This window comes from Trachurus japonicus, chromosome 6 (assembly GCF_045865225.1).
Source record: "Trachurus japonicus isolate A0001 chromosome 6, Traja_1.0".
NCBI lineage: Eukaryota > Metazoa > Chordata > Actinopteri > Carangiformes > Carangidae > Trachurus > Trachurus japonicus.
In genome coordinates this window covers 16,983,052-17,010,325 of record NC_140912.1, presented here as the reverse complement: position 1 = coordinate 17,010,325, position 27,274 = coordinate 16,983,052, and the positions used below count along the sequence as shown (strand labels likewise).

Here is a 27,274-nt window from a genome sequence, read left to right as displayed (position 1 = left end):
AATTAAGTGCCGTGCTTCTAACAGCATCAAGGACATTATCACAGTACTCCAGCCCAGAAGCAAACCTTGGTATTAGATACAAACTTTCAAAGTATCCCATCTGCCCACATTTGCAGCACTCCAGATTTAATGATACATTTCTACACTGCCACAAACAAATACAATGCAGATGCAAGGAAACAAAGTACTGAATTTACCTTGTAGATGATGGACTTGGCATTAAGAAAAAACAGCTCAATAGTGGCATTGTCCTTCAGGTAGGATATACTCTCTATGTAGAATCTGAAAACATAGAAAGAAAAGCCTCAATACATTTGCAACAGCAAAGCTAACAGGGCATATATTGACCTTGAATCATAAAAGGTATCCTACAAATCCTATAAAGAAGATCAGTGATGTATTATGTACTGTATTGTCTCGAGAAATAAAAAAGGACAGATCGAACGTGCTATGAAAGTGGTGCAATGACTGAAGCGGCCAGGGGGGGGCACACCATACCAAAGGCTGACCTGTATACAAACGTCCTTCCACTTCCCCTTAAACCAATTCTCTCTCTCACCATGGCAGCTGGCAATGATCCACTATTAGTTTGTAAGTGTGTGCACATTCCACAATCTGAATGTGCATGCCACACACACACACACACACACACACACACACACACACTGAATGTGCACATGATGCACTTCACATATTGTCTACCTCTCTGCATCATCAGCAGTGTGTACCGATTCCACATGCACATACAGAACTAAACACGCACGCACACACACACACACTGTCACATACTGGAGAGAGAAGCACAGTAACCCACTTCTGCAGAGCGGTGAGCAGGGAACTAACATAATAATGCAGTCTAAATTTAGCTCATGAATGCATGCAGAGCCAGAGGGGAGTATGGGTGATACAGTAGGAAGCTATTCATTGTTAGCGCCTCTTTGGTGCAAATGTACATCAGAAAGATGCTATGGCAAACAGACGCTCTCATCTGGCCCCTGACTTATTTTTTTGTTGAGGTCTCATATAAAACCTCCCACACAATCAGCAGAAATTTCCACGGTAGCAACATAGAGTTAAATGTATGGACTGGACACACATGTTAAATACACTTGCTATATCACTGTAAGAGTGCTTAATGTGATCGAAGCACACGCTCCTTTGAACATACTTAAATGAATCTGTTCATGTGAGTGCATATGAGTGCGTATAGGTATTGAGTGAGAGGGATTGTAGGAGGATCAATATTGGAGGGCTTAAATCGCGTTACCCATTGAGCTGCAAGAGGGAATGAGAGGAACCTTGTCAATATTCAGTGTGAACATTTAATTAAAGCCACGGTGTTGATGAGAAACACACACACACACACACACTGCCGGCACAGCAGCAAGCAAATGCAAAAGGCACCCACTGGATCAGCAGGAGGTGGGCATCTGCCTAAGCCTTTACTAGGAACACACATATCACACAAACACCACATAAGCATGCAAACAATGCACCTGCACAGAGACACACACATAGGGCTGCAGCTATCGAATATTTTAGTAATCGAGTACTCTACTGAAAATTACATCGATTAATCGAGTAATCGGATAAAACGTATTTTTGCTTGGTTAAAGAGCAATTATGAATACACAAGAGAAAATAACATATTTCACTCAATAATGAATGACCAATTGGTTTCCTTTTGTAGAATCAACTGTTTTTATTTCTTAAATTCACAAGCAAGTATTTTCTGGTCTTGAAACATTACTAAAGAGGCGACTGCTGCTAACATAAATAAGAATAAATAAAACACAAATAAAAATAAATTAAATTAAATTACTTTCAAGATATCAAAAATAAATACAATTAAATTACTTTCAAGATATCAAAAATGTTTTCTGTGGAGATGCTGCAACATGGAAGACGTGCTGCTGTGGTATGCAAGGGCCGTGTTACAACTAGAGTGCCTATAGAGAGACATTTTCTGTCTTTTTGTCGCCTTTTTCTCCCTCAGTCAAACACCCACGTCCGCCCCCCGTTAAGGTTTCTACCTAATCAACGGTCTCACCGCAACAGATGGTTCACGTCATGATAACTTAAGTATTTTGGCCATTCAAACTTCCACAGTCCATAGTCCTTTTCTTTGTTTGATATTTCAAGAGACTTTGGTTAAGTAGCCTAACCATGGATAGCTCCTAGGCAGGATTGTTCTGCTGTGTTGTCGCCACTCGCCACCGTCCCCCCGTCATCGCGGCCATCGTCTCGCCGCCGCCGCCGCCCCCCTCCCCATCTCCGCCGTCATCCGCGGCGAACGGCCGCGCGGGGGGGGGGGGGGCGTGCACGGTTACGTTCACAGGTTACGTTACGGCGCACGTTGTGCCACATTGAAAGTCCGTGCGGCCGCTTGAACTACAATTAAATTAACGATTCCTCGAGGCAGAAAAAAATCCTCGGACCATTTTTTGTAATCGAGGTAGGCTACTCGAATTACTCGAGGAATCGTTTCAGCCCTACACACACACAAAAAAACCCTTATATTGTGCTAATGAAAACAATACGCACAGACTGATAATGGATTCAGGTCTGACATTTGGGCTGATTGTTGTTCCATTACGGCCCTGAAACTGCATATGTGTGTATGTGACTTCATGTCTAAGAAGTAAGGTAAGGATGTGTGTGCGTCACAGAGAGAGTGAGGGGAGGGGGGTGGAGGGTGCAGTCAATGTGACATTTGAAGAGATTGAGTTTGGAGATTGGACTGAACTGCAGGAGAGAAATGGGGCGATGAAGCCTCAAAATGGTGTCAAAGTTCACAACGTCACAGCGCCACTACCACATCCTCAAACACCTATTAGTCTATGCAAATACACACACGCTGACCCTCACCCTGACCATCCCACCACCTCCTCCACAGAAATACAGGGGACGTTTTAATCAGTTTAAGTAATCTAAAATATTGTAGATGGCCACAATAGCAATAATGGCAGCCAAATATATCATACTTATCTTGCATCATTTGATAGCATCACTGTCACTTTGTACAATGATGCCATTGTTTATAAAATAGGCTGAACAATAGGTCTATGTACTGAGGATGTGATTTCGATATACAGCCGTGTCATTGTGTCATTACTTGAGCTGTGTAGTAAATGTCAACTGGAAATGATTAGTCAGTGACATTGTTTAGCAGCGTTAATGTGCGTCACGTTACTACGTTGCTAACCAAGACTCAGTCCCTGGGGAGTCTATGACATCATCCAGATATGTATGGAGACCGAGAACAACCACTGGTTCTCTAACAAAGCCTTGGCTTTGCCTTTTGGGTTCTTAGAGAGGAAGCCTCTCTGCATGTGTGTGTGTGTCTGTTTGGAGGCACCGAGTGGGTTGGGAAGGCTAAGAAAGATCAGCAATTCTCTTCACAGGTCAGGTGTATTTTTCTTTTTTATTGAATAGCCATTGAAGACAAAGTATACCCACAAAAACACAAAAAAGCACCAAGCAAAGACACACAACCTCTGTATTTTGTACATGATCCGGTGCTTCTGTATGAGTCAGGAGTGTTTTATATATGAGTGGGGCCATTGTGTGAGCAGTACAAAGGGCTCAGGGAGGAGTGTGGGATTGTGGGGTTATTTCATAACCCTGTCAGAACAGGTCATAGAAGAGTTGGCTTTTGACTGTGTTTTGACTCTAATGCAGCAACAGCAATAATAAGAGCCCACTTCAAGGGCTCATGCCTCATCACATGTTGAGTTGAATACTAGAATATTTTGCACCTCGTTTAGCATAAAATTCACTAGTGACTCTGCATTTATTGAATTGATTCCCATATAAATGCACAGAAATAATAAGGCTTCTTCCTCTATGGGAAAGCGTTGTAATATCCTGTTTGGAATATGCCACTTTGTAGTCACCATAAGGCTATGTGATGGGATTTGCATGCAGTGCATACTGATGATGTCTAAGAAGCACATGATTGGCTGAGAGGCCCCTGTGGCGGGAGTTAAACACTGGGGTCAAAGCAATTTCATAGGGCTTTGTCATAACTAACCTTGTTAATCTGTTCCTATTTGCACATGATTGCACGTGAATAAACAAATACTCATGCAGACACACTCTCTCCATCTTTCTTTCTCTCTCCAACTTACATTCAAACGGAAGAAAAAACTCACCTGACACAGAAGTAGAGGACGATGGGACCAGACTTCTTGGGGAACTCATGTTCTAATACCCTGCGGTCCAACTGCAGCCAACTAAAATGGCCCCTGATGGAAGAAAAACACAAAACAGTCAGTGATACTATCCAACGAGGACACAAAAACTTCAAAGCACAATATTTCCTCCTTAAGATTTAACATGTTTGTTTTTCTGTTACCATTCCTTCCCTTCCGTTTCCCCCCACTTCTCTGCCCCACTCCTCTCATTTTTTCTCTCCCTCTCCAGCAGAGAGGAAAACTGCAGAGACAGTTTGTCACCCTGGTAACCCTACATGGTCTCCTGAGCAACTGAGCAACATCTCTCTCAAAGTCGCCCTCCCTCTGTCTCTGTCTCTCAATCTCTCTCCCTCGTTTCCCCCCACATAGTCTCTCTGACCAGGAGCAGTCAGATCTGAGGCGTCTGCTTCTCCCCAGGCACACCTAACAAATCTACACACCATAGAATTAGCCCTGGGGGACCGAGACTGCAAAGCTGATATTTCTTTGCTGAGCTGACACTGGCTACATGCATGTGTTGCTGTCTTGTAAATGCCATAGAGCAGCGGCCAGGGCTTGCTTGATATGACTAGTATGTGTGAGATGAAACAAAGAGGAATGACACAAAGGCCATGGAAATGCTGGCATCTATGTAAATCATGTGTATGTCTGCATGGCTGACTCTGGACTATCATGCTGTGCATTTCTAGGTCATAAAACAGTAATGTCAGTTTTGCATTTCAAGCACAGTTCTCATAACTAGCCCTCTGGCAGACATAACCTCATAACCCTTTGCTAGTCGCCTTCCCGTACAACAACTAAAGGTAGCACACAACAATAACATTGCACATTTAAAATACAACGGAATTGGGAGTGCTACCCCCTGTGGTGCATACAATAAATACAAAAACACTGTAATGTTATGCTTAAATGTGACAATATTAGATTTTCAGCTTACTAACATGGTGACCACCTTCCTTTGAGTTTCTGTCAACCTGTGTTGCTTAGTGATGGTTTGTGCTGTATAAATTACCGATGAAGTTTCCACAGTAGTTCAATCTATGGTTTTGGGAGACTCCTGCATCTCGATAAAATGGTTCCAACAACGACTGTATGTAAGTTGCTAACATCAATCAAATGTGCCTTCAGAAAAGAGGCCTCAGAGAAGGACCATTTAAATAAGCCTGTGCAAAACAACAACAAACACAGTTAAGTATATGATACCAGACTGGAAATTCCTCAGGAGAAAAACTGAGCCAAAATCAACAGCCATATTTTACTGCAAGACTTTTGTTACTATATTTAAAACTCAAACAATATCCTGGTAACTGAGGTTTTCAGAGTGGCACTTTTAAACATGGTGCAGCATCTTGCATATGTTTACTCTAAGTATTTGACAATGCCTCTCGGCTTTTCAGCAGTTTTTAGATTTCTGTACTAATCCTAAAAAATCTATTAATGGGCATTCATGTTATATGAAAACATGTCTTGTCTACAAATATGTCCCAAACTGTTTTAACATTATCACGGATATGATTACAAAAAATGATACAAATGAAAAAAAATACCTCTGGGTTACTGATACATCTTGTGCATTGCAACTTTCAGAGGTTTTAACATTTGAATGTGACTTACGTTTCATCTGTGTATGCAATTCCAAAATACTCCTTCTCCTTGAGGTTGAAGTGGGAGGCCACAAGGTCCAGCAAATCCTTAGCCATCAGCTTGGGCTGCAGCAGGGAGACAGACATATTAGTGTTATTCTCCTTATGTTTGCACATTACTTGTATGAGTGTAGTGGTTTATCACACTGCAGTTTAATTAAAGTAGTTTAATTGGAGCAAGTTCATATGGTAAGAGTTTTATGTTGATGTATTCTATCAGGTATTGATTTACTGCAATGACTAAGCATTCTGACAAACACAGGGGAAAAGAGCATGAGAGGAGGAGATAAATGAGAGAGAGAGCGCGAGAAAGATGGATGGAGTGTGTGGATGTTGCTGACAGTGCAGGTACCCTGCCCTTCCCCTCCCTCTTTCCTTTCCGCCTCTCTGACCCACACCTCTACTGCAGAGTCATGGCTGTGGGCTGAACGACTGTATTGCAGGGAGAGAGGGCTGCAGCTAGCTAGTTAATACTGTGAAACACTGTCTGGGCTGTACTGTATGTGATGACATGCTCCATTCATCACAACACTCAGAGCATGCAGAGCATCTTAAAGCCAGGCAGAGGCCAGGGACTGGTGCCATATGCTGCTGGTTTGTGACATCTTGGGTAACAGCAGCCCGCCCCACCCTGAGGTTAACCATGGGTGTGCCTCACTGCCTACATTTTCATGACACACACACACACACACACTCATACACACAAACCTAAATGCATATATGCACATGAGTCTATGCGCAGAATCTACTCACAACATAGAGGAGGAACACATGTGCTGTGCTGTATACATACAGGATAGAACATACTGCGTGCAATCAAATATGAACACACACAGCTACAGTATAGAGATTGCATATATTTTCATACAGTGATGTGGTGTGCACATTCCTAATAATCTCTCCCCGAGGTCCTGTGCTATCTGCTCCCTGCACAGCTACAACTTCAGTGACAGAAGCTACTAAGAGCTATTTTAAGCAAAGGAGGTGATGTCATGCAGACAGCGAGCATACACACACACATACACACACACACATACACGCGCACGCATGCACGTACACACACATCTCCAGTGACCTAGATCTCATATAAGCGCGACGCCTACAGTGATCCTGCTACACAAAAAGGCTCTGGAGAGAACAGAAGCGATGGAGAGAGCTTGAGGAGAAGCTAACATATAGGTTGGCTGTTCCTGCTGACATTCAAATCTGAATGACTTAGAAACCAGAAGATGTTAACTAGAAAAAACAGGTCTACTGTGGTGGATGATTTAGTTAACGCTACTACTGTCAAATGCATATTTACATTTGTAATAATAAACTCAACCTCTCTTAGTCAAAAAAATGTTAATCTAGTATTTATTATGGTTACATGTAGTTTAAAATATCAGACTTGTGTTTACATCCTGATCTGTCAGACTGAAAATTTGGTAGTCCCATCCACAAAGGTTCTTCCTGGCTCTGTTGTTTCTCCAAGTGGGATGGCAGCCATTCATGAGAGCAACACAAGGCCTCTTTGAAGCGTTCAAAAGATGTTAGATGTGGAAATTTTAGGTCTAGTAACCGGCAATCGTTATAGTATTAGCAGTAATGTATGTTTTGGTTTAGTCTGAGACACATTATGGTGGTGGTCTCTCATTACCCACACAGCAACAGTCAACTGCCTCCGCAACAATATCAATTAAACATGATTCGTGCCACTGCAGCGTAACAAACAATTAGTTGGGGACAGGGACACGAGGACACTGATAGTGAATGAAAAGATGATATGGAGACAAAAATAAACCGCTGATACACCGTTGAATATCAGAAGCGTATGACTGAAAGTGAAAAAAGAACAAGGCAAGGACTTCTGTAAGGTTAGGCTGAGCTTCTTCCCCTCAACATTGTTATGAATACCAAGCAGACTGTAAAAAAATCACATGGGCTGCACTGGATAGTATAATTGAGTTAGACTCTCTTCAAGTGACGACTCATCCTCCTCTCACGACTGCACATATCCTGACTGCACGCCCTATCTGTGAGAAGGCAGATACAAAACGGATGTGTAATAATGTTGTGGAAGATACCAATGGTGATAGAGACAATGAATGACAGGTAATATAGTAAGTGATACGGCACATTAAACACACACACACACACACACACAATAATGGAGCTACAGTACACATGCCAGACATATCCAGACACATCTCTCTCTACACACACACACACACACACACACACACACAGTATGGAGCCATCTATCAGACAGTAAAGCTCTCTGCTAGCTTAGACAGCATTACTACTAATAGACATTTAGCCTGTGCCTCCTCAGCAGCACAGGTAATTAACAGCAGAAGAGTTACAGGGAAGTGCTAGTGAGGCGGAGACATGCGAAAGCAAACCCACAGACAAGTGACAAACACACAACAACTCACTGGCCTGGCTTGGCAGCAAGTCATAGCCCAATCTCTGCAAACAGCAAGTCAGGCCCTGGGCGCCTTCACGGTCGCTCAGATTTATGGGACACTAACTGATTCATCAGTGGCAGTTCTTACAGTGCAAGGTTGAGAAAGGAAAAGGTTTTTGCTACACGCCTTTCATTAAGTGCATAATTTCCCCCTCTTGAAGTCTGGTTTTAATATTTTAACTAATGCTTGTGCTGTAGCACCTTTCCCTTATGGTGGGTCACAAGTAAAAACCCCTAAGTGCCTCTTTTTTTCCCTGTCATTCACTAGACATCAGCATGGAAGCGTATTCTGTATTCACTATACGCTTCAGCATTAGGGAGCGATAGCCATATGACTGGAATATACTTTCAGCCTGTGATGTTTTTGATGCTTAGCTTCGATCTTCTTTACAACCTGGCCAATAGGTGTGTTGGCCCTCTGGCACATAGTTCCCTGCCAATGAGGCGATGCTCCATAAACAGACCACAGAGGACACGCTATCAAAGAGGAGGAAGGGGATAAGGAAGAGGAAAAAAGTGAACAACACTTCTGGGATTAAACAGCTGGTCAATGTTAGAAGCCAGTGACAGAATGAGAGATCCAGCCTTTTCAGAGGCTAGCTCGCTGGCTCGCTGGTGCGCCTGGCGTGGCGTCAGGAACTTAAATGAAAACCTCAACAGGACATACTTGACCACAGCGCTGTTAAATGATCAGTGAAGACATGAAGCAGCCCAGCGAAGCGTGTAATGCTGGATCACTGTCTTAATATCTGAGAAATACAACCGCTTGCACCGCTGATGAATTATGATCATCCCTTCATCCTTTTTTTTTTTTTTTTTTTTTTGCAAATGAGCGGTTGACTTGACTGTTTCTTAGTTGAGTGGAAAACTAAGAATAACACTGTAATTCTCTGTGGTCCTACTAACAACTTGCTGGCCTACTGTGCATCCGCCCAACGGAGAGAAGCAGGGACAGAGAGCGGGAGAAAAAGAAAAAAAAAGTCAACACTATCCTGATTTAAATGGCAGTGATGTGTTAATAACATCCCCTCTTCCTGTCTTTTTGTTATGTCTTCTCTCTTGCTAATATCATTGCCAAACTGTCAAAACACAGTTTGCTACCACTGGGTATATTATTATTAACAGAAATTATTTTTTTAGCTTGCAACTTGTCTTCAAGCACCTGTAAAAAAAATCTAAGCCAATAACAGGGATCACTGCAATGTTTTTATGTGACTCTTCAAGCGTCTTCTTGTTTATTTCTTTGTCATTTCCTTCCCTGATGATCAAGCGGTGAGAGGATGGATGGGTGAGGGGATATGGAGCTGCTGCTATTTGGAGATTTAGGAGACACATCCAGGGAAAGGCAGGTAAAGGTAAGAAAGAAGCTGAGTGAGAAAATGTGATATGGAGGGTGAAGAGTGAAAAGGCGGAGAGATATAGAAAGAGAGAGAGAGAGAGAGAGAGGGGGGCAGAGGAGCAGAAAGAAGTACCACTTTGAGAGAGAGATCAGTTCTGGCAGAGTAATCAAATCAGAAAGTCAGCAGACCTTTCCTCGGCTCCCCCCCTCCATTTTCTCCTCTCTATTCCCGTCCCTTTAGTGTCATCTCCTGTCTCTCCATTCCTGAGCTCTCATCTCGCTTTACCCTCTCCCTCTCAATCTCCTGAGCTTCTGTGTCGGTCTTTCTGCTCTCCACTTGCTCCTCTTCCCCTGTTCCTGGGCAATTAACTTCTTTTGTCTTCTTCTTCTTTTGCCTCTCTTTACAGAGGAATCAAGTAATGGTCAGACACAAGTGGGGCTTGTGAGGTTAAGAAGAGTGGAAAGAGCTTTGTACAAATATGCTTTGGTATATGAAGCCAAACCATGATCTGGTTTTATACATGACCAAAGTTAATGATATCAGCAATCAATGGAGAGAAGAATAAATTAAGTGAGGTTACTAAAGAGAGTGTCATACAACTAGAAAATCTCCACCTTATATAATGTGTGTTGTAAAATACATTATCCAGGGCAGGGTTCTGAAATGGCCATCGGTCATTACTGCAGAAAGGCCTGCTGGGAGGATTGAAGGTTGGACGTAGGGGGAGGGGGGCAGCATGCTGCTTTGTTTTTCCAAGACATTTGGAAGATGCATCAATTTCAAGAGATGTACGGATACACAAGAAAGCAGTCAGACAAGCAGACATGTAGATGACTGAGGCATTCCAAGGGGTAGGCGGGACGAAGGGATGAACAATTACGACCGGAGCTCAGGGCAAGTAAAGGTTTTGTTTAGGTTACGGTTGGGGCTGTCCTGTGTTTCTCGGTGCATAGCTTCTACAGAGACAGTGTATTAGGGCAGGGTTTGCTGTGTGATTCTGTGTCTGTGTAGAGATCAGGTGAACATCAAGAAAGCGCAAAGTCACCAACTGCTGAGCACATTTCCCTTGGTCAGCAGTAACCGGGTCCCTTAGGATACCAGACATCTCTTCTCCCTCGCTCTAAGGAAATGAGAGTCTGCAAAGAGAGAAGGAAGAAGGACAGAGAAAGAAAGAGAGAGGGTGGGAGGAAGAAAGATTCACCTGTACAAGAAGCTCCAGCTTCCGATCGTCCAGGAGATGGACCTGACATCGCCTCCCCTCTGTCATCTGAAAAACAGAGAAAAAACAAAGGATCCATGTTAATATGTATTACATATTATAATGATATAGATCGAAAGCAGACATTAGTATGGGTATCCACTGATGCCAAGCAAGCACATTAAGAAAACGATTTAAGTTTCCCAATAACCCACAGAGTATGGGAGACTTGGAGTGTGGGATCTCAGTGAAGTCTTAACAAGGTTAGCTGAGCTAAATATGCACAATGAGTCAGTAGAGACAATGTCTTGTGCTGACATTTCTAACGTTCCTCCTTGAACAGGAAATCCATTATTCATCAATGGACATCAGTGACCACAGTTAGTGAAGCCTGCCTGCTGTCACTGTGCACTCGAGTGTTTGCCCATGTTGTTGATACAAGATTTGCCGAATAGAGCTGCAAAAACTGATAATATCCATCTGCCAAGTTCATCCACAAACAATGAAGCAGGTGCAATGATGAAACAGTCAACTGTGGGAACAATGTGCAACAAATCAGACCATTACACACGACAGAGAAAGACATCTCCCCAAACCTGTCAATACGTTTCCTTCTGTGTGATCAAACTCGAACAAATATAATAAGACTAAGGGTTTATATCCACCACAGAAATAGAGTCAGACTACCTAGAAAAGATGACTGTTCAAGCATGTGTATGTTTGTGGTGTTTTCAGCACATGTGGAGTTTCTCCACAATTTAACAGGAAGCGGGGACCCTGAGGAACACAAACACCCCCTGGCTCCTCCCACACTTCCCTCACATCTGGGAGATGGGGCGAGTGGGGGTGGTGTGTGTGTGGGTATGTGTGTGGAAGGGTGGGGTGCTGGGGTTAGAAAAGTTGGACAAGAAGGAGAAAGAAGAGAAAGAGAGAGAGAGACATCCTCATTGTCGAACAAACATCAACGAGAACTCCCATCAAAGCGAAAATGCCACAAACATGAGCACAAGCGTAACCGGTTTGTAACTCATCACCATGAGAAGGATCATATTGTGCCACCTGAGGCTCTAGCAATTTGGTAAGGGTGTGTCCACAACATGAGTATAGCATACTCTTACTTTCTCACCACTCCAAATGGCATTCAGGTGGCAGGTTGGAGGTGGGAGTTTAGCAGAGAGCTGAAGACACCAGACAGAGAGAGGGAAAGAAGTGACAGAGTTGTGTCTCAACAGCCATCCCTGTGTGAACTCTGCAGAATGACTACTTTTTTTTCATGTGTGTGTGTGTGTGTGTGTGTGTGTGTGTGTGTGTGTCTGCCTGCCTTCTAGGTACTTTGAAGGGTTCGGTTTTCCCTCCCACTCACCATTGATCTCCTGTGGTTTGAGGGTTTAGATTGGGTGCACCTGTGCACACAGTCAGTGACACACACCCTTACATTTTCCAGCGTTGCCTTTTGTTTTCATCTCCTGTCTGGAGTTTCATTACCTTTTCCCAAAACTTTCCATGTTTATACTGTATACAGTGATTTTAATTACGGTACTACCACGACGACTACTAAGTCAAAGCTGCCACCACAATCCAGTATAACCGAATATGGATAACAGAGGAACACTGATATGATAAGTAAACAAAAGTTGGCAAAGTTACTAGACTGTATGCAAACAGAATTACTGAAAACACTGCATTGTTTAAACTAATCTTTGTTCTCCATTACCTCAATCACTGAGTCTGGACAGTGTGACAGGAGAGAAGACAGAACAGTACACAGACTAAAAACATCCTACCAAAGTATCTCGTCTGCAGAATACTTTAAACTGCAATGCAGACAGTGCGCACACACACACACACACACACACAAATACACACTCCCTCTCACTGGCACTCTGCTTGAGGCACCTGGGAATAGTACAAACCTTAATGTCAAGGTAACAAATCACTGCCTTCAGGCTAAAATTAGGCAGCCCAATCTGGCAGAGACATACGCTTATTGGTTTTAGTCATAAAAATCACTTTGCAGTATTGGACATGCTACTGAGTTTCTATTCACCATGAAACCAAATGTACTAAGTTTCTATGAATAGCTCGCTGTCATTTAACATGGTTGAAAAAAAATATACTGCAGATTATGTTCAGTTAATGCAGTGTGGCTTAATCATTGGAGAGTTAGTAACATATTATTTACACATAGATGGATCTTTTATGCTCTCTTTTACACATCTTTCTACACTGAGGTCTGATGATCAGGTTGTAACATTATATTATCATGCAGCTCATCTGACAGAATCACAGGCTGAGGTGTAGCCCTGGTGTGTGATTCATGCTGTATTGTTTCCCACCAAAATTTCTGACCTATTACTAGTCAGGTTTTAACTGGCTAACCTACAGACCTCCTCGGGCCTGACTCACCGGTTGGAGATTACAAGAGATGAAAATGAAGAATGAAACCCAACACTACTGTGTGAGGCAGCCATGTTCACAACGCCTCATTATTTCACCTAAATTACAGAGGTGCACACTAAACACAGTTGACAGTGATGCCTGCCTGCTCAGTGCTGGCGACGGGCGGCAGTGACGTTATCATTAGTTACCTTGCAAACAAACGAGGCTTCTTCCACACAGGGTTAAAAAAAACGGCTCCGAGAGAGACAGACAAAAATAGGGAAAAAATTAAAATGAAAATATCCGAAATATTAATCCCAGAACGACACGAGCCGTGTTACTGCCAGAAAATAATCAAAAAACACCCCTTTCACCGGCCGGCCTAGGGGAGGAGGCACATCAGCATCCATGTTAGTGACCATTAGTTACTTAGTGGCGACGCAGCTCGCTGCTGTGTATCCTCTGTATCCTCTTCACACAGCCGCTACATCTCGTGTCCTTTACCACTCAGGCTGCAGATAACGACGACCGCGCAGCGTTTACCGGGGGCTGGCTCCTCTCTCTCTCTCTCTCTCTCATCCCTCCCTCCGAAAACAGAGAGCTTCTTCTCACACGGGTCTAGTCCCGGTCGACCACAGCTCAACCGCCGCCCCCCACCTCCTCGCTCGCTCGCTCGCTCGCTCGCTCCGCCACTCCACCTCTCTCCCACTCCCCCTTTTTTCGCTACCGGCACTAACGGTGTGTGTGAACGTGCGGAGAGGCAGAGGACCGTACCAACGGTCAACAACCGAGGGGTGGGGGACGGGACGAGACTAGACGAGACGGGACGACGCACCGGAAGAAATGGGTTAACAGTCGTTTTCCACGGTTGCACTCACTTGCAAGCGATGTTTCTCTCCCTGTCACCGGAGTTGCTTGGAAAACACGGGAATAATGGAGGCAAGATGTGGGGGCGGGGAGAGGAGGGGATGAGAGGGGAAATTTTCTGCAGCAGCTCTCACAGCCATGAGAAACTGCAGACCTCTCTCTGCCTCTTCGCGCGCGTATCCGTGTGCTCGCGAACCCTAACAGACATCCGTGTCTGCAAAGCACACTATTAAAAAAAACGACTGATGCACGGCTGATAAATAACAATGAGCAGGGATCACAGTCTACAAATCAGCTGCACTTCCATAAACTGTACTCTTTGTAGGGGAGGGAGGGAGGGTCCCCTTCAAAGACTATCCTCATATGACTTTGACCATGCTGTTATATATTAGACCAATACCATGTGCATTCTGAATCTGATAGATCTATACTGTAAGCCTGAAATGGTCTGGCTGCAACCAAATAGGAGTTTCATTTGGGTCTCCCTTTCCCCCTCTGACTCTCCAGCTTGTCACTTCCTGTCTGCACTTTTAAACACAAATCTCCTTGCTCTCAGGTTTGGCTCGCTTGAATGATTCCTGGCCTTCATTCCAGTGCAGCCGTTGGACTGACTCTCTCACTCTCGTTTTTTTTTTTCTGTATGGCCTAAATTGGGCACTTGTGTTCACCTTACACAGCTGGAGCAGCAGCCGTTAAAACCGCAAGTTGTTAACATAACAAAATGAGTCCAGTTCTTGGTACCATAAATAGATACTAATGTGTGCTGGGAAGGCAGGGATAAGCCAATACCTACTGTCAATACAGTCTTTGAATCACGCTACGAGTGCAGGCTAGCCTGTTTTCTATTATTGTATTACAGCATGAGTAATCCCCATGTTATGAAAACAGTGTGAGGCCACATTAAGCTCAATGTACATACATACTGTATATCGGCATCTGAGATATTTTTGTTGTCTAAAGATAATCTTAACTTTCAGAGTCTGTGTGAAAAATACAGTTCGTCTGAGTCACCTGCATTTGCAACAAACATGAAATACAAAGCATAATCTTAAATTTTAGAATCCTTTAGAAATACTTTTCCCATACATCAAGCAATATGACGATGCAGTTAGATTTTATGTGGTTAGTTAGAACTGCGGTTAATGCCTCAAGCCTGAAATTCATCTTAGTTTGCTGAATGTGGAAGGTCACATGAGAAACGAGGAGGTGTATCCTTTCCCCTCCTGCTGGATTTTTCTGTTTCTGGATATTTTTGGCCTGTTCCAGACACCGGAAACTGGCCTGTCCAACTTAAACATCTCCAGATGACTCTTTCTTTTGGCTTTAATGCATACACCCGTTCCTCCTTCTCTTTCTCCGGTCAAATACATATCTCTCTTTATTGGTTGCTTCCTCAGTTTGCTATCACAAGGGCCCTGTTGTTTGACCAATGCAAGGGAGGGAGGGGGGGAGTGAGGGACAATGCAGGCTGTGGAAGGATAGGATAAAACTGATGAAGATAGAAAAGAGGAGAAAATGCGGAAGAAAAGATCCCGGACACTTCAACACAACAGTTTATGAATTATTGTTCCTGGCTGTATGGGAAGGATGTGACAACCTCCAGAGAAGCTGAATGAGAGGGGGGTAAGATTTGCAAAATAAGACAGAGGGCTAAAGGAATGAGGACAGGAAGGAAAGCAGGAAGTGAGTGACTGTCCAGCTGTTTGTACGACGACCATGCCTCTTAACTCCCCTCCACACATGGTCACCTTTGAAGGGCCTACAGAGAGTGTTGCCAACAGGCACAAGGTGAGAAACACTTGTATAGGTGTGACATATCTGGGTCCTGACAGAGCCTTGTTATGCAGCCAGTGGGATTCTATTCTGGGCTGAGGTGTGGTCGTAACGAGGTGCTGATCTGGTGTATTTGTAGGGAGCTGGGGTCCAAAGGGGAAAGATCCGAATGGGTGAGGCGGGTTTGAACAGGCGGTGGGTAGAGTCAGGTTTTAGGGTCGAGCAGGGGACCAGGGTCGATGCTCTGCGCTGGAAAAGGTAACCTATATTGGCGGAATGTGATATAAACAGCTCTGAACGGTTAATTGAAGCAAGATGGAGAATCTCTTTAACCCTGGCTGTGCGACGCTGCGGTAGGCAGTTAAGATTGACACACACACACACACACACACACACACACACTGCACGCTCTCACTCTCTGTCTTTGTCTGAGTCTCTCCCGTGTTTATGGAGACTAAACAAACACACAGTCTTAAACACGTCACTTTGGGAGCAAGCGTGGACTGACACAGGCAGTCCTGTGATGATTTATGATGCTGAGATCATTATGGCTGAATAAGCTTTATGGCTCGTCGTCAGTTTTAATGTAACAGTATCTGCATATGGTGCAGATTAGATGTCAACACAAGATTCAGCAAAACAAGATTCAGCAAAACATACTGTAGGTCTCAATACACCGCAGTTGCAGTTCGATGAGTTATTGAAAACCTGATGGAAAAATAATAGCAGGGCCAAATCCCGTCCTCATCTCCATCCAGTGCCTCGTGTTGCAGCAGAGTGAGACAGAGCTGGGAGGGTCACGGAAAGGCAGCCAGGAATGTCTTGAGAAATGACTGACTGCGAGAGATCTGTTTTGTTTGTTCAAGTGTGTATATATATATATGTATGTGTGTGTGTGTGTGCGTGCGCATGTTTTTCTGTGTGTCTGTGAGCTCCACCCTCCCTGCCCGTGAGTGACTTTGGGACTGAAATGTGGTTCCAGTTAGGGCGTTTTTTAAAATCAGAAACACACTGGCACTTCAAACAAACAGCAGATATTTCTGTAGCCAGCTCTGCTTTGTTCTCATTTTACTACAAAGCTCCATTCCCAGACTTTACTAAAAAAAAACACTTTTCTACATTTTTTCCCCTTCATTTTTTAGCTTGAATCACAACTTTGACTAATACTGACAGAGCTTATGAGTTTAACACTTATGAATTTTAAACACAGCTTTTAACGGGAAAACTGCTGTGAGGTGTTTATAAGCACAATGAAGATAACTGAAGCCATACTTTATAGTTGATTTAGTGGGATCCAAACTTCAGTTGTGCTGAATCCACACAAATCCATCCTTTCCTGTATAAGTTCAACTACACTGCCATGTGCGCCCAGAGGAGCCTCAATCCCTGATGAATTGGCATCATCTCCTGGCTTCATGCTGAAAACTCCCAGAAGACGTACAAAAGTTCCTTCCTACATCTTCACTACACATCTAAGGTTTGCTATCATGGCTTTATAAATGTGAGTGTGTGTGCCAGCAGTAACAGCAGTTTTATATTCAGCAACAGAACAAATCATGAAAAGGCACTTCCAATATTGTGCAAAACGTGAGCCAGAGTTACTATTTTGCATCGCTACAGTAAATTCCAACATGCCCTGTAGTCATAACACAAATAACCTTGCCTTGTTCTTGACTAATTCCTGATACTCTGAAATTTTTCTCTTCATTCTTTTTGGATTTTTTGCTGAAAGGTCACTAACTGATCTTAAATTCATTAAATGCATTTTTGAAAGTCCAGCATAACTACGTCATTGATTTTTACAGCGAGTGTTATCTTGCGCTGTAAACTGAAACTCTACTCAGCTTTCAGCTAGTAATGTATACATGCAAAAGACTCCATGACCTTTGCCTTTCCCCAATTGCTTGCTTTCCTTTCTTTTCCTCTTTTAATCCATAATAGACCCTTTTCCTTTTTTTTGCATGTTGCGCTCACTGATGCCAGAACTCTGTGGCAGAAAATAACTGGGTCAGATGGATGTACACAGGCACTCACATGGAGCCTGAAGTTATATTTAATATAAAAAAGAGCTCTAAAACTGGACCATGGCAAATGTGTCCCTTGATGACAACCAGGCAAATAAAAGCCTTTCACGAGCAGCGCAGCGCGATGGTAGTGCGCCACAGTGTGTTGCTTTGAGAGCAGGTCACCACTGGCTGCTGTCACCGTGCATGCAGGTCATCTGTGTTTAATGTTGCCAGCAGTTTGAATGTGTTTGCATTTGTGCTTTTATGGCCACGACCTGTATTCAAAATAGTCAAAAAGGATTATTCTGCTTTGCCTATGTCCCAAAGGAGGGGAAACCGCCTTTCTTTCGTCTTCTTCTGGTCAGCTTTGACCTTTACTGACACGCTTTAGACATTCCATGAATTCCAGACTGAAGTGAGCACTTAGTTGATAAAGCCATTATAAGCACCACTGTTGTGTGTGTGTGTGTGTGTGTGTATCTTAGTGGGTGTGCCTCTGAAAATGTGGCCATACATCTGCTCTGTGTTTTGGATGAAATAGATCTGAGGTAACTGAAGGAGCTTCTGAGGAAGGACAGAGGACAATGTGATACAAAGCGGGTTGGGGGTGAGGCAGAGCACTGACGCATTAATAAGAAGCACTGAGAGGCTCAGGGCAAATAGGTACAAGTGTGATGTCATGTTTTCTGGACTGATTTATCTCTGTGATGCAGTTTTAGTGATCATGGGGGTTGATCTGCAAGGATCTGGCCGGTCAATGTGTGTCTTTGTGTGTGTGCGAGTGTGTCATTCACAGGGGAAGGATCTCTTACTCATACACCTCCTCTATTCATTTATAATTCACACAGTGTGAAATCACCGAAGACCTGAGTAACCCTGCGTTCACTGATACTGCTGGCAATGCATGCAGAAAAGCAGTGTGACGTAGAGCGAGGTATTTGGTTCTGCACTGCTTATAGTGTCCTACATATACAGCTCTTCTGTGTGTGTGTGTGTGTGTGTGTGTGTTAGTGATGATACACTTAAGTCTGTAAACCAACTGAACCTTTTCAATTCACCCTTCACCTCTCTTTATCTCTCTCTGGCTTCTTCTGATTCTCTCTCAGTTTCTCATAAGCAAATAAACAAGACAGACAGACAGACACACACACACAGCACACACACACACACACAGCTTGTGGCCTAAACTCAAGGGCACTGTGTGCACTGCAGAGCGGTTGAACTCCCGTGGCCTCCATCCCCTGTCCTTCGACTGGATGGAATACCAAACACCCTAATCATTTAGCTTGCTGAATATTAAACAGTCCTGTCTGCAAAGTCCTGTGCGTGAGTGTGTGTATTTTTGTGTGTCTGTGACTGTGTGTGTTTATGTGCCACAGCTCTAATGTATTCCACTAGCCCTCCAAATACGTACCCTGAGACCAAAAGGGAAAAAGAGAAAAGAGATTTGGGGGTAAAACCCACCCTAAATCCTCCCTGTTCTTTGCTAATTTGCCTTTGTGTGCGTGTGTGCGTGTCCTTCAGGGCTCCAGAGACCCTCCAGGCTAATTAGGGGAGACAGCGTCAGAACGACATCACTCAGGGTACCAGCTTTATGGGGGCTCGGTGAGCTTCCGCCCCCCATAATAACTCTTAGTCAGTGCAATAAGTGCTTTTAAAATCTGAGTGGCACTGAGACTTTTTGACAATTCCCATGGGATCAATAAAGTATCTCTTAAGTCTAAGACACAACCTGCACCTTTAAGCACATACACGCACACAAGCTCATGCACATAAATGTTTGACCAGCCTCACTCCCCCGTGCTCTCAAGCCTAAGATGCAAACAAAAGTTGCCATGACAACTTTCTGAGAGATCCAGCCGTCTCTGTCGGGCACTCTCTGCAAGAAAAGTAGGGCACTTAGAGGAGGAGGCGCTGTAAGATAATGCCAGGAGGACACTGTATCAGGCAAAGGTCCGACCCAGGGGTGTAAACATGAGGTAAAAGAGGCATGAATTTAATGTTTCCCTCACAAAGCCATTCAGTCCATCCGATGACAGTATCGTGCTCTTTGAACAGCGAAGACACGAGAACCATCTGCACTACAAAGTCAACATTTAGATCTCTCATACCTCCACCTGACCACCCCCCTTGTCCTCCCACGCGTATTTCTCCCTCAGGCTATCCTAGGGGGCGTGGGAGGGTTTATGTGCAAGATGAGTACAGGGACATGTAAGAGACACGCAAACACGCACTTCGACAGCGAAGACAGCGAGGAAAGGAATTCACAGGGGAAGAGACGGCAAAGGCGAAGCAGACAGGTAGAAGTGGGAATAAACCGGAGATGAGGCAGGCTGACAAATTGGGGCAAGATAATAAAGAACACAGAAGCAGCAGAGAGATAAGAGGAGACGGTGGGAACACGTTTCAGACCTTTCCTTCATCTTCCCCCAGGATCTAGTCTGAGGTGTTCGGGTGACAAATAGAGGGGTGGAGAAGAGCTAGTATATGCCCCTCCACAGGCTCTGTCCTGCAGCCCGTCTGCTCTGCCTCCACTGTGCTCTGCAGTTGGGATTTATCCCTCCATAGCTTTGGCTCAATGTGACTGTGCTCCATTACTACACACTTGATTCCTCTGAGCCAGGGTAATGAAAAATGACCCAGCTCATCTGCAGGGAGAGCCCTTTGGCAAGTCTGTGTGGTCTGTGTGTGTATATGTGAATGTGTGTGCGCGTGTGTGTGTGCAATTCCTCTCGTCCAAAGGGAATCCTGTCATTGTAAAGGTATTGAATGTCTTCCATTTGGCCATTTCACCTCGGGGAGAGCCAGAGTATGAAGGTAGGAGGTGGAAAGCTTTTGCTCAGGAAATAAAAAAAAAACAACCTGATCAATCATGTCGTAAAGTTACAGTTGAAACCTGGGTTCATTTTTTTTAGCTTTAGTGGTTGAATTATTGGTCGAGAGCTTGCACATGTCACATCCCCCTGTGGTTTTCTGCGCATTGAACTTGTGCATGTAGAATTTAGCCTACAGGTGTGCATACCAGACAGAGAGAAATTGAAGGCATCCACAGTGTTAAAGTGTTAAACTTGTAATAAAAATCCATCAGAGTCCACATGGACTAGCTTTCATATTTAGCTGTCCATGCCAGCTGATATAAGTTATTAAATATAGTATAGTGACTGAATGTACCTCCCCAGAGGAACATTGAAAATTGAATGATGAAGCTCCACCGCGTCCGGCATGGTGGTTCAGTGGTTAGCACTGTCGCCTCACAGCAAGAATGGTTTGATCCTGGAGTTTGCGTGCTCTTCCTGTGCCTGTGTCGGTTCTCTCTGGGTGCCTCACATGCTCATTAGGTTAATTGACAACTCAAAATTGCCCATAGGCGTTAATGTGAGCGTTTGTCTCCATGTCCAGGGCGTACCTCGCCCTCGCCCTACAGTATGTCAGATGGGATTGGCTCTAGTGACCCTCCATGGATAAGCAGTATAGGACATGGATGGCCTGGATGGATGGAAGCTCCATTTTATTTGAACATGTGTGAATCATATTTTCCCTCATTCAGCGGTAATATAACACTAAACGTTAACACACATACAAAACTTTAAACCTCTGCTCGGTAAACACATGTGGACACGCTGTTAGAGGATATTATATCTACACAAACAGAGGATCTGAGAGTCCCTGACAGGGATTTCCTCAGATATTCACCAGATTCTCCTGGTAATCCTCTGGGATTACCATTCTATACTGAGGCCCTAACCTCTGAACCTAAAACATTATAAACGCTTATATCCTAATCACTAATGCCACAGTTAAACCTATCACTTCACTGGGTGGAGGAGGACCACCCTCAAAAAACCTCATCATATCCACTCACTTGTGGCTCTGGCCACAGCTCAGACACACTCAGAGGATTTTAGAGGGATACCAGCCGGATTTATCAAGTAGGCCTCTCAACCTTGGCCCAACGCAACACTGACCAGATATCGCAACCACCGAGTTTCATCACGTTGGACATCTGAATAGTCTCCAACATGGCAACTGATATCTGGGAAAGTGTCCATATTTGGTAGCCCTAACACTGTCAGCAATCGTTATATTGTGGACTTTTTTTTTCTGTGTCATGCAGCCACAGACCAAAATAGCAATGTCATTCATTTTTCAATACCGTGCCTTAAATCGGAGATAAGTCCTTTGGGATGATTGCATGAGGACGCGTGTGAGGAAGTGAGCGTTCACATGCCTGTAATTAATCAAGTGAGCGGCCGTCCTATCAAGTAGCGTGCATATTCTCACACTTCCAGAGAAATTAAGATTCTGACATGTCGAAGAAGCTTATCGTGCGCAGTGACTAAGTGACATGGCACGTGGGGGGGTGGGGTGCGGTGCTTTAAATGTTTAACATGTAACAAGACTGCAGATCTCCAACACACTCATCAGACATATTTATGGCAACAAAATATGAAGGACAGATAAAATTTTGATGATGATTTATGATTCATGGAGGGGTGAGAATTGTTTCCCATGGTTGAACTGCTGATGAATCTCTACAGGAAATGTTTCTTAAGCCCCCCCCCCTTCTCTCACACATGCACACACGCACACATTCACACTGACACACTACTTGATAAACCTGGGAATGGAGCAGTGGAAATGTTTTCCAGGCAAACTATGCAAATAAGACCTTTTCCCTAGGGAGACACTGTAAACGGCCTCAACCACCGACAGAATCTACGGAGGGGCATTTAAGTGCGTGTGTGTGGGCCTGCACGGGGATATCAAACACAAACATGCCTCTGGCTAGTTGCAAACAAATTAGAAAATTATAACAAAAAAAGAGAGCAAGGCCCTGGAAAATTTCGAGACAATGTCCATTCTGGCCCTCATTTCCCCCCTCCCAACACCAAAGCTCTCTCTTGGTTCTGGGAAAAGATTTTCTCACATACAGATCCTGACTTTGGCAGTAAGAACAAAGATGGCTGCCAGACAGGGATAGTGATCAAAATTCTTCAGTAGGAAGTCACAAGTTCAACTTCAACCTCTATAATGACTTGGCTGGAAGACAGGAACAAATTAATAAGGTTGGGAATTAGCAAAGCCACGCAAATTTCCAATTCTGGATATTTGCCCATTTGACATGAGTGTAGTTTTTTTGAAATCTGTTTCAGTGGAACATGAGAACAAATGGATGATAAATTAAACATGAGAGTCGGAAAGACTTGACAAACTGAATTGAGTACAGTCGTGTCCTGATCCAGGGGAGCTGCTGGCAACCACAGTGGACTCTCCCTCCAAGAAATCCACTTGCTTGAAAACACCGTGGTCTGACTGAGCGCCTACAGTTTATCACACCACAAACAAAAGACGTAACTGTACAGACATAAATGAACCAGCCACTAGACAGAGGGAGGATTGTGTGTCTTTGGTTATTTTAGGGTTTTAGCTGCTAGGTCTCTGCTTCACATCATTATGGGCTGGGATTTGTCAGTGTGAGAGGAATACGATCAGTGACAGAGCTTTTTCTCACAGGAAACGGGACCAGATGAGTTCAGTGGGAGCAAACCACCCGGCTCTCGATCCTAAATACGATGCAGCAGAGTATGAGCCTCCGAACGAACACAGCAGTGAGGCCCGATGAATATGTATGATAGATGTGACATAATGCAAGGTATAAAATATGCATAAAACTTTTCAGTGGGATTGCGTTGCTAGGAGACAGCTTGGATCATAGTTTATTTGCCGACTGGGTGCACCAGCTTCCTGTCAGCTACTGATATTACCAAGCACTATAACAGGAAATAAACTGGGTCTATCTGGGATGTTTAGCTTGTCAAGTCTGCAATTACCTACAGGGATGTTGAACTTGCTGAGGACACGTTTTGCTTAATGACATGTCACTTCGTAGTCATAAGAACAAAATGATGGCTTGGAGAAGCTCTGGTGTGTTGCAGGACAACAGTGATTACAGATGCAACATTCCTGCAACTCAAGGGGAAGTCCAGCCACCTGTGTTTGCTATACTCCTTACCCCTGCTTCTTCCCCATGCAGGATATCCTGCTTTTGGGATGGGGCGGGTGGTAAAGAGGGGTGTGGGGTGTTGGGGGTGTGAGAAAAACGAGAAAGAAAATAAAAATGCACACAGTTGAAATCAATGCAGGGGAGAGCAATGTGAGAAATGACAAACAATTACCCAGAGACACTGTCTAACACAGCACAGCAGAGCACTGGCCTCACACGCCTCTCTGTTCTAACCCTGTTTAAAGGGTCACACCACCAGAGGAAAATGTGTGACTGGAGGCTGTTGAGTCAATATTATTCAGCCTGATGTATGAACGTGTGAACACATGGCTGCGTTCTCTCATGAGTGACATAAGAGCACATGTGTGTGAACAAACAACATTTCGCAAATGTTGCAGGCTGCTGGTTACTGTAACGCCGCAGCTCAATCATACAGTGCATGCTGCACCTCCATGCAACATGCAAAAGCACCTTGAGCGTAAAATTATCACCTTGACATATCTGCGGCACTCTGGAGTGCAGGAAAATGTCTTGGCTAGAGTCCTGATTGAGTTTATAGGACTGCCCGTGATGGATGCCTTCCCCAGCGAGAGTTGAAAAAAGATTAGAGAGAGGCTTAAATAAGAAATGAAGAGGTAATTTAAGCAGGAAAAAAAGCAAAAATTGAAAGGAAAAAGGAAAAGGAGGTATGGAGGAACATGTTTGGATCACTGCTGTGGAAAAGGAGTGGAAACAGGTTGATACAACATGAAGACACAGTTGCTCTCTCTCTATTGTGTATGTGCCAGTTGTGTGAGGCTGGGTATCTCATTAACAGTAATAGAGGAAGGGAGGCAGTGCAGTGAGCCAGGGATATCCCCATCCTGCAGCCTGACACACTGACCCCTCCTCCCCTAGCCTTCGCAACTCCCCCCACTATTAGCTACTCCACCTTGGACCGTACCACTCCATCGGGCCAGGTGGAGGTATTGTTTTCAGCTCATCAAAGCCCTCGTCCAGAGGATGTTTGGTAGAGTGTTAGAAGACCTCTGTTTGATCAGCGGTTTAGCGTGGTCTCTTTCAGACTATAGGGTGTTTCTCAACCAGGAGGGGGTGTTAAGGATGGGTTTGTCTTAGGGAGGCCTGGGTAAATTATTTCAGTTTCCTCTGATTGTGTTAACATTCCCTCAGGATGCTTTAACATAGGAGCTAGATAAGAGCACATTAAGACAAAAGTAAGAAAAACAAACCAGCTTATTTTCCTCTTGAGAGTAAAAAGGGAATTTGACCAAAGAGACAGGAAAACACACGTGGCGAGAGTGTCTGCGTTGATGTTTACATATACATTACATGCGTGGAGGCCGTGCTCACGTATGTAAGTTACCACACTGATCATTTTGTGCTTTGTTATCTAGCAACAGGCCTGGTGAGTCTCTCTCTGTAAGACTGTTGGGTTTGTCCTGGTGGTGCCAGCTGCATACAGGGCAGGTGACGTGCCTGGGAATACTAATGTCTCCATGAAAGCCCTGAGTACTGGTCCAGACGCGGCGGAGTGAATACTGAGCGACCATTTTGCTGAATCACAGCTAGACAAACACAAGGCACAAAAGCTGCAGTTGGTTTTAATAAAGCAATTAAAAATAATTGAGGCCGGTGAAAGTGTTCTTTTAAAGCAAACCAACATATTTAGTGCATCAAAAGTTACCATGGAGTAAGATTAAATTTGTAACACGATGGAGGCCTGGTCACCAGACAGCCTATAAAACCATGTGTGTGTGTGTGTGTTTTATGCAAGCTTCCTCCATTCACATCCACTGAAACACTTACAAGCTTAACAGCTTAGTTCTCTGCTCCTTAATAGTGACCCTAGCAACACAACTTCCTGTTCAAGCTTTGCAACAACAAAAACAACAACAACAACAACAAATGATAATTATTCACAGCAACAACAAAACAAATCAGCTTTTTCAATGCAGGAGATTAAAATGGTGGGACAGCACTCCACACGCACGTATAAGCGGTGTCTTCTTCATCGGCTTGTCTGTCCCATTGCACCAGCACAGCCACAACATCTAACCCAGTTCTGTCCTTCACATGAAACAAATTAGACCAGTTTAACTCTGCTGCCGTCTCTGGCCTCGGCCTGTTACCTAAAGGACATACCTGGCCTGCAGCAATGTTCACTGTCTGTCCCCATCCTTGACATCAACAGTGGAGTCATTCATTTATAATAGTGTCCTCCATCGAACAGGTAGCACACATGCAGACAGAGGCGCCTATTTGAATGCACAGATTCACACATGCAAACGTAGTTTATGTTTATCTAGTGTGTATGTCGGGTGCAGCCTACCTGATAGAGCGGCCTTGAAACACACCTGTGTGTGTGCAATAAGTGCAAGGGTCCAGGAAGGTTCCTGGCTTGCACGCGAAGGCGTCGGAGCGCCGTGGAGGTGAGAGTCCACAGCAGACCCTGCCGAGTGCAGACCACCTCGTCTAGACCCAACAGAACAGCCTCCATCACAGCAGCACGGACCGACACCGAGCCCTCTGTGACGAGACACACCACCAGAGGTCTGCACAGCAGTACCGGATGATATCGGTGGGCTGTCCACAGGTATCACATTAACACAAAGCTTTATTTCAACAGGTGAGCCGTTACAGGTAAAATCCACAGAGGCCCAGGTAATAAGAAGATATGATTTGCCTTTATTGTCCTCTTGATACCACTTAGCGCCAATAGATAATAACAGGGTCATCTCTAGAGGTAAGCCACGGTGAGACACGGTAACCCTACGGCTTCCTCCTCTCCTGCCTCTGTCCTCTCAGTCTCTCTGGGATTCAGCGGTCTGATGCCTCCTCAAGGTCAAAACCCCCGCAAGTCCTTCTGCCCCGGTCCCACACGGACAGTGGTCCCTGCTGACTCTTTCTCTAGTCTTCCTCCTCTCTCTCTTTCCTCCCCTCTGAGGCAATGCAGCCTCTGTTCGTTGGTCTGAGCACCACAAACACAAACATTCCCTCTAAGGAAATGCAGCCGGTCTCTTGGTCTCCCTGACTGGTAGTTGTTTTTAAAGCGATATGCACTCTAATACTGCAGCTCCCATGAAGAGCAACCAGTCCTCGCTCGCTCTCGCCGTCTCACCTTTCAAAGAGAGAGAGAGAGAGAGAGAGAAAGGGTCGTGTTCCTATACACTGTAAACACCTGGTCAGGCGGGATGCTATCTGTATACTTCTCATCCTACATCTAGAAACACACACACACACACTCACATAAATACTTTACACAAGCTCGCGCTCATGCATACACAGACCAAAATAGTCACTGGACTGAAAAATGCTGACATTTGGTCTCTAAAGACATGAGCATGTTACTTTCTGACAGCACTGGGACTTTAGCCAGAATGCTTTTAAAAAAGGAAACATTCCTCCTCTGAGCCAGTTTT

General features: G+C 44.3%; 1 protein-coding gene across 23 annotated transcripts in view; it reads right to left on the bottom strand.

The window, feature by feature from the left end:
- Window positions 1-27,274, bottom strand: part of frmd4a (FERM domain containing 4A) — a 101,660-nt gene that overhangs the window by 24,252 nt on the left and 50,134 nt on the right. For 13 of the 23 annotated variants that reach the window (XM_085779418.1, XM_085779415.1, XM_085779421.1 and 10 more), the window contains exons 2-5: window positions 10,830-10,895; window positions 5,811-5,905; window positions 4,155-4,247; window positions 198-282 (exon numbers count right to left, since the gene is read on the bottom strand). In XM_085779418.1, coding sequence (XP_085635544.1) covers window positions 198-282; window positions 4,155-4,247; window positions 5,811-5,905; window positions 10,830-10,895 — 339 coding nt within the window. Of the gene's footprint in view, window positions 1-197; window positions 283-4,154; window positions 4,248-5,810; window positions 5,906-10,829; window positions 10,896-13,414; window positions 13,952-26,184; window positions 26,924-27,274 lie in introns of those variants that run through there. The other 10 variants (XM_085779401.1, XM_085779407.1, XM_085779404.1 and 7 more) reach the window with 3 other exon arrangements.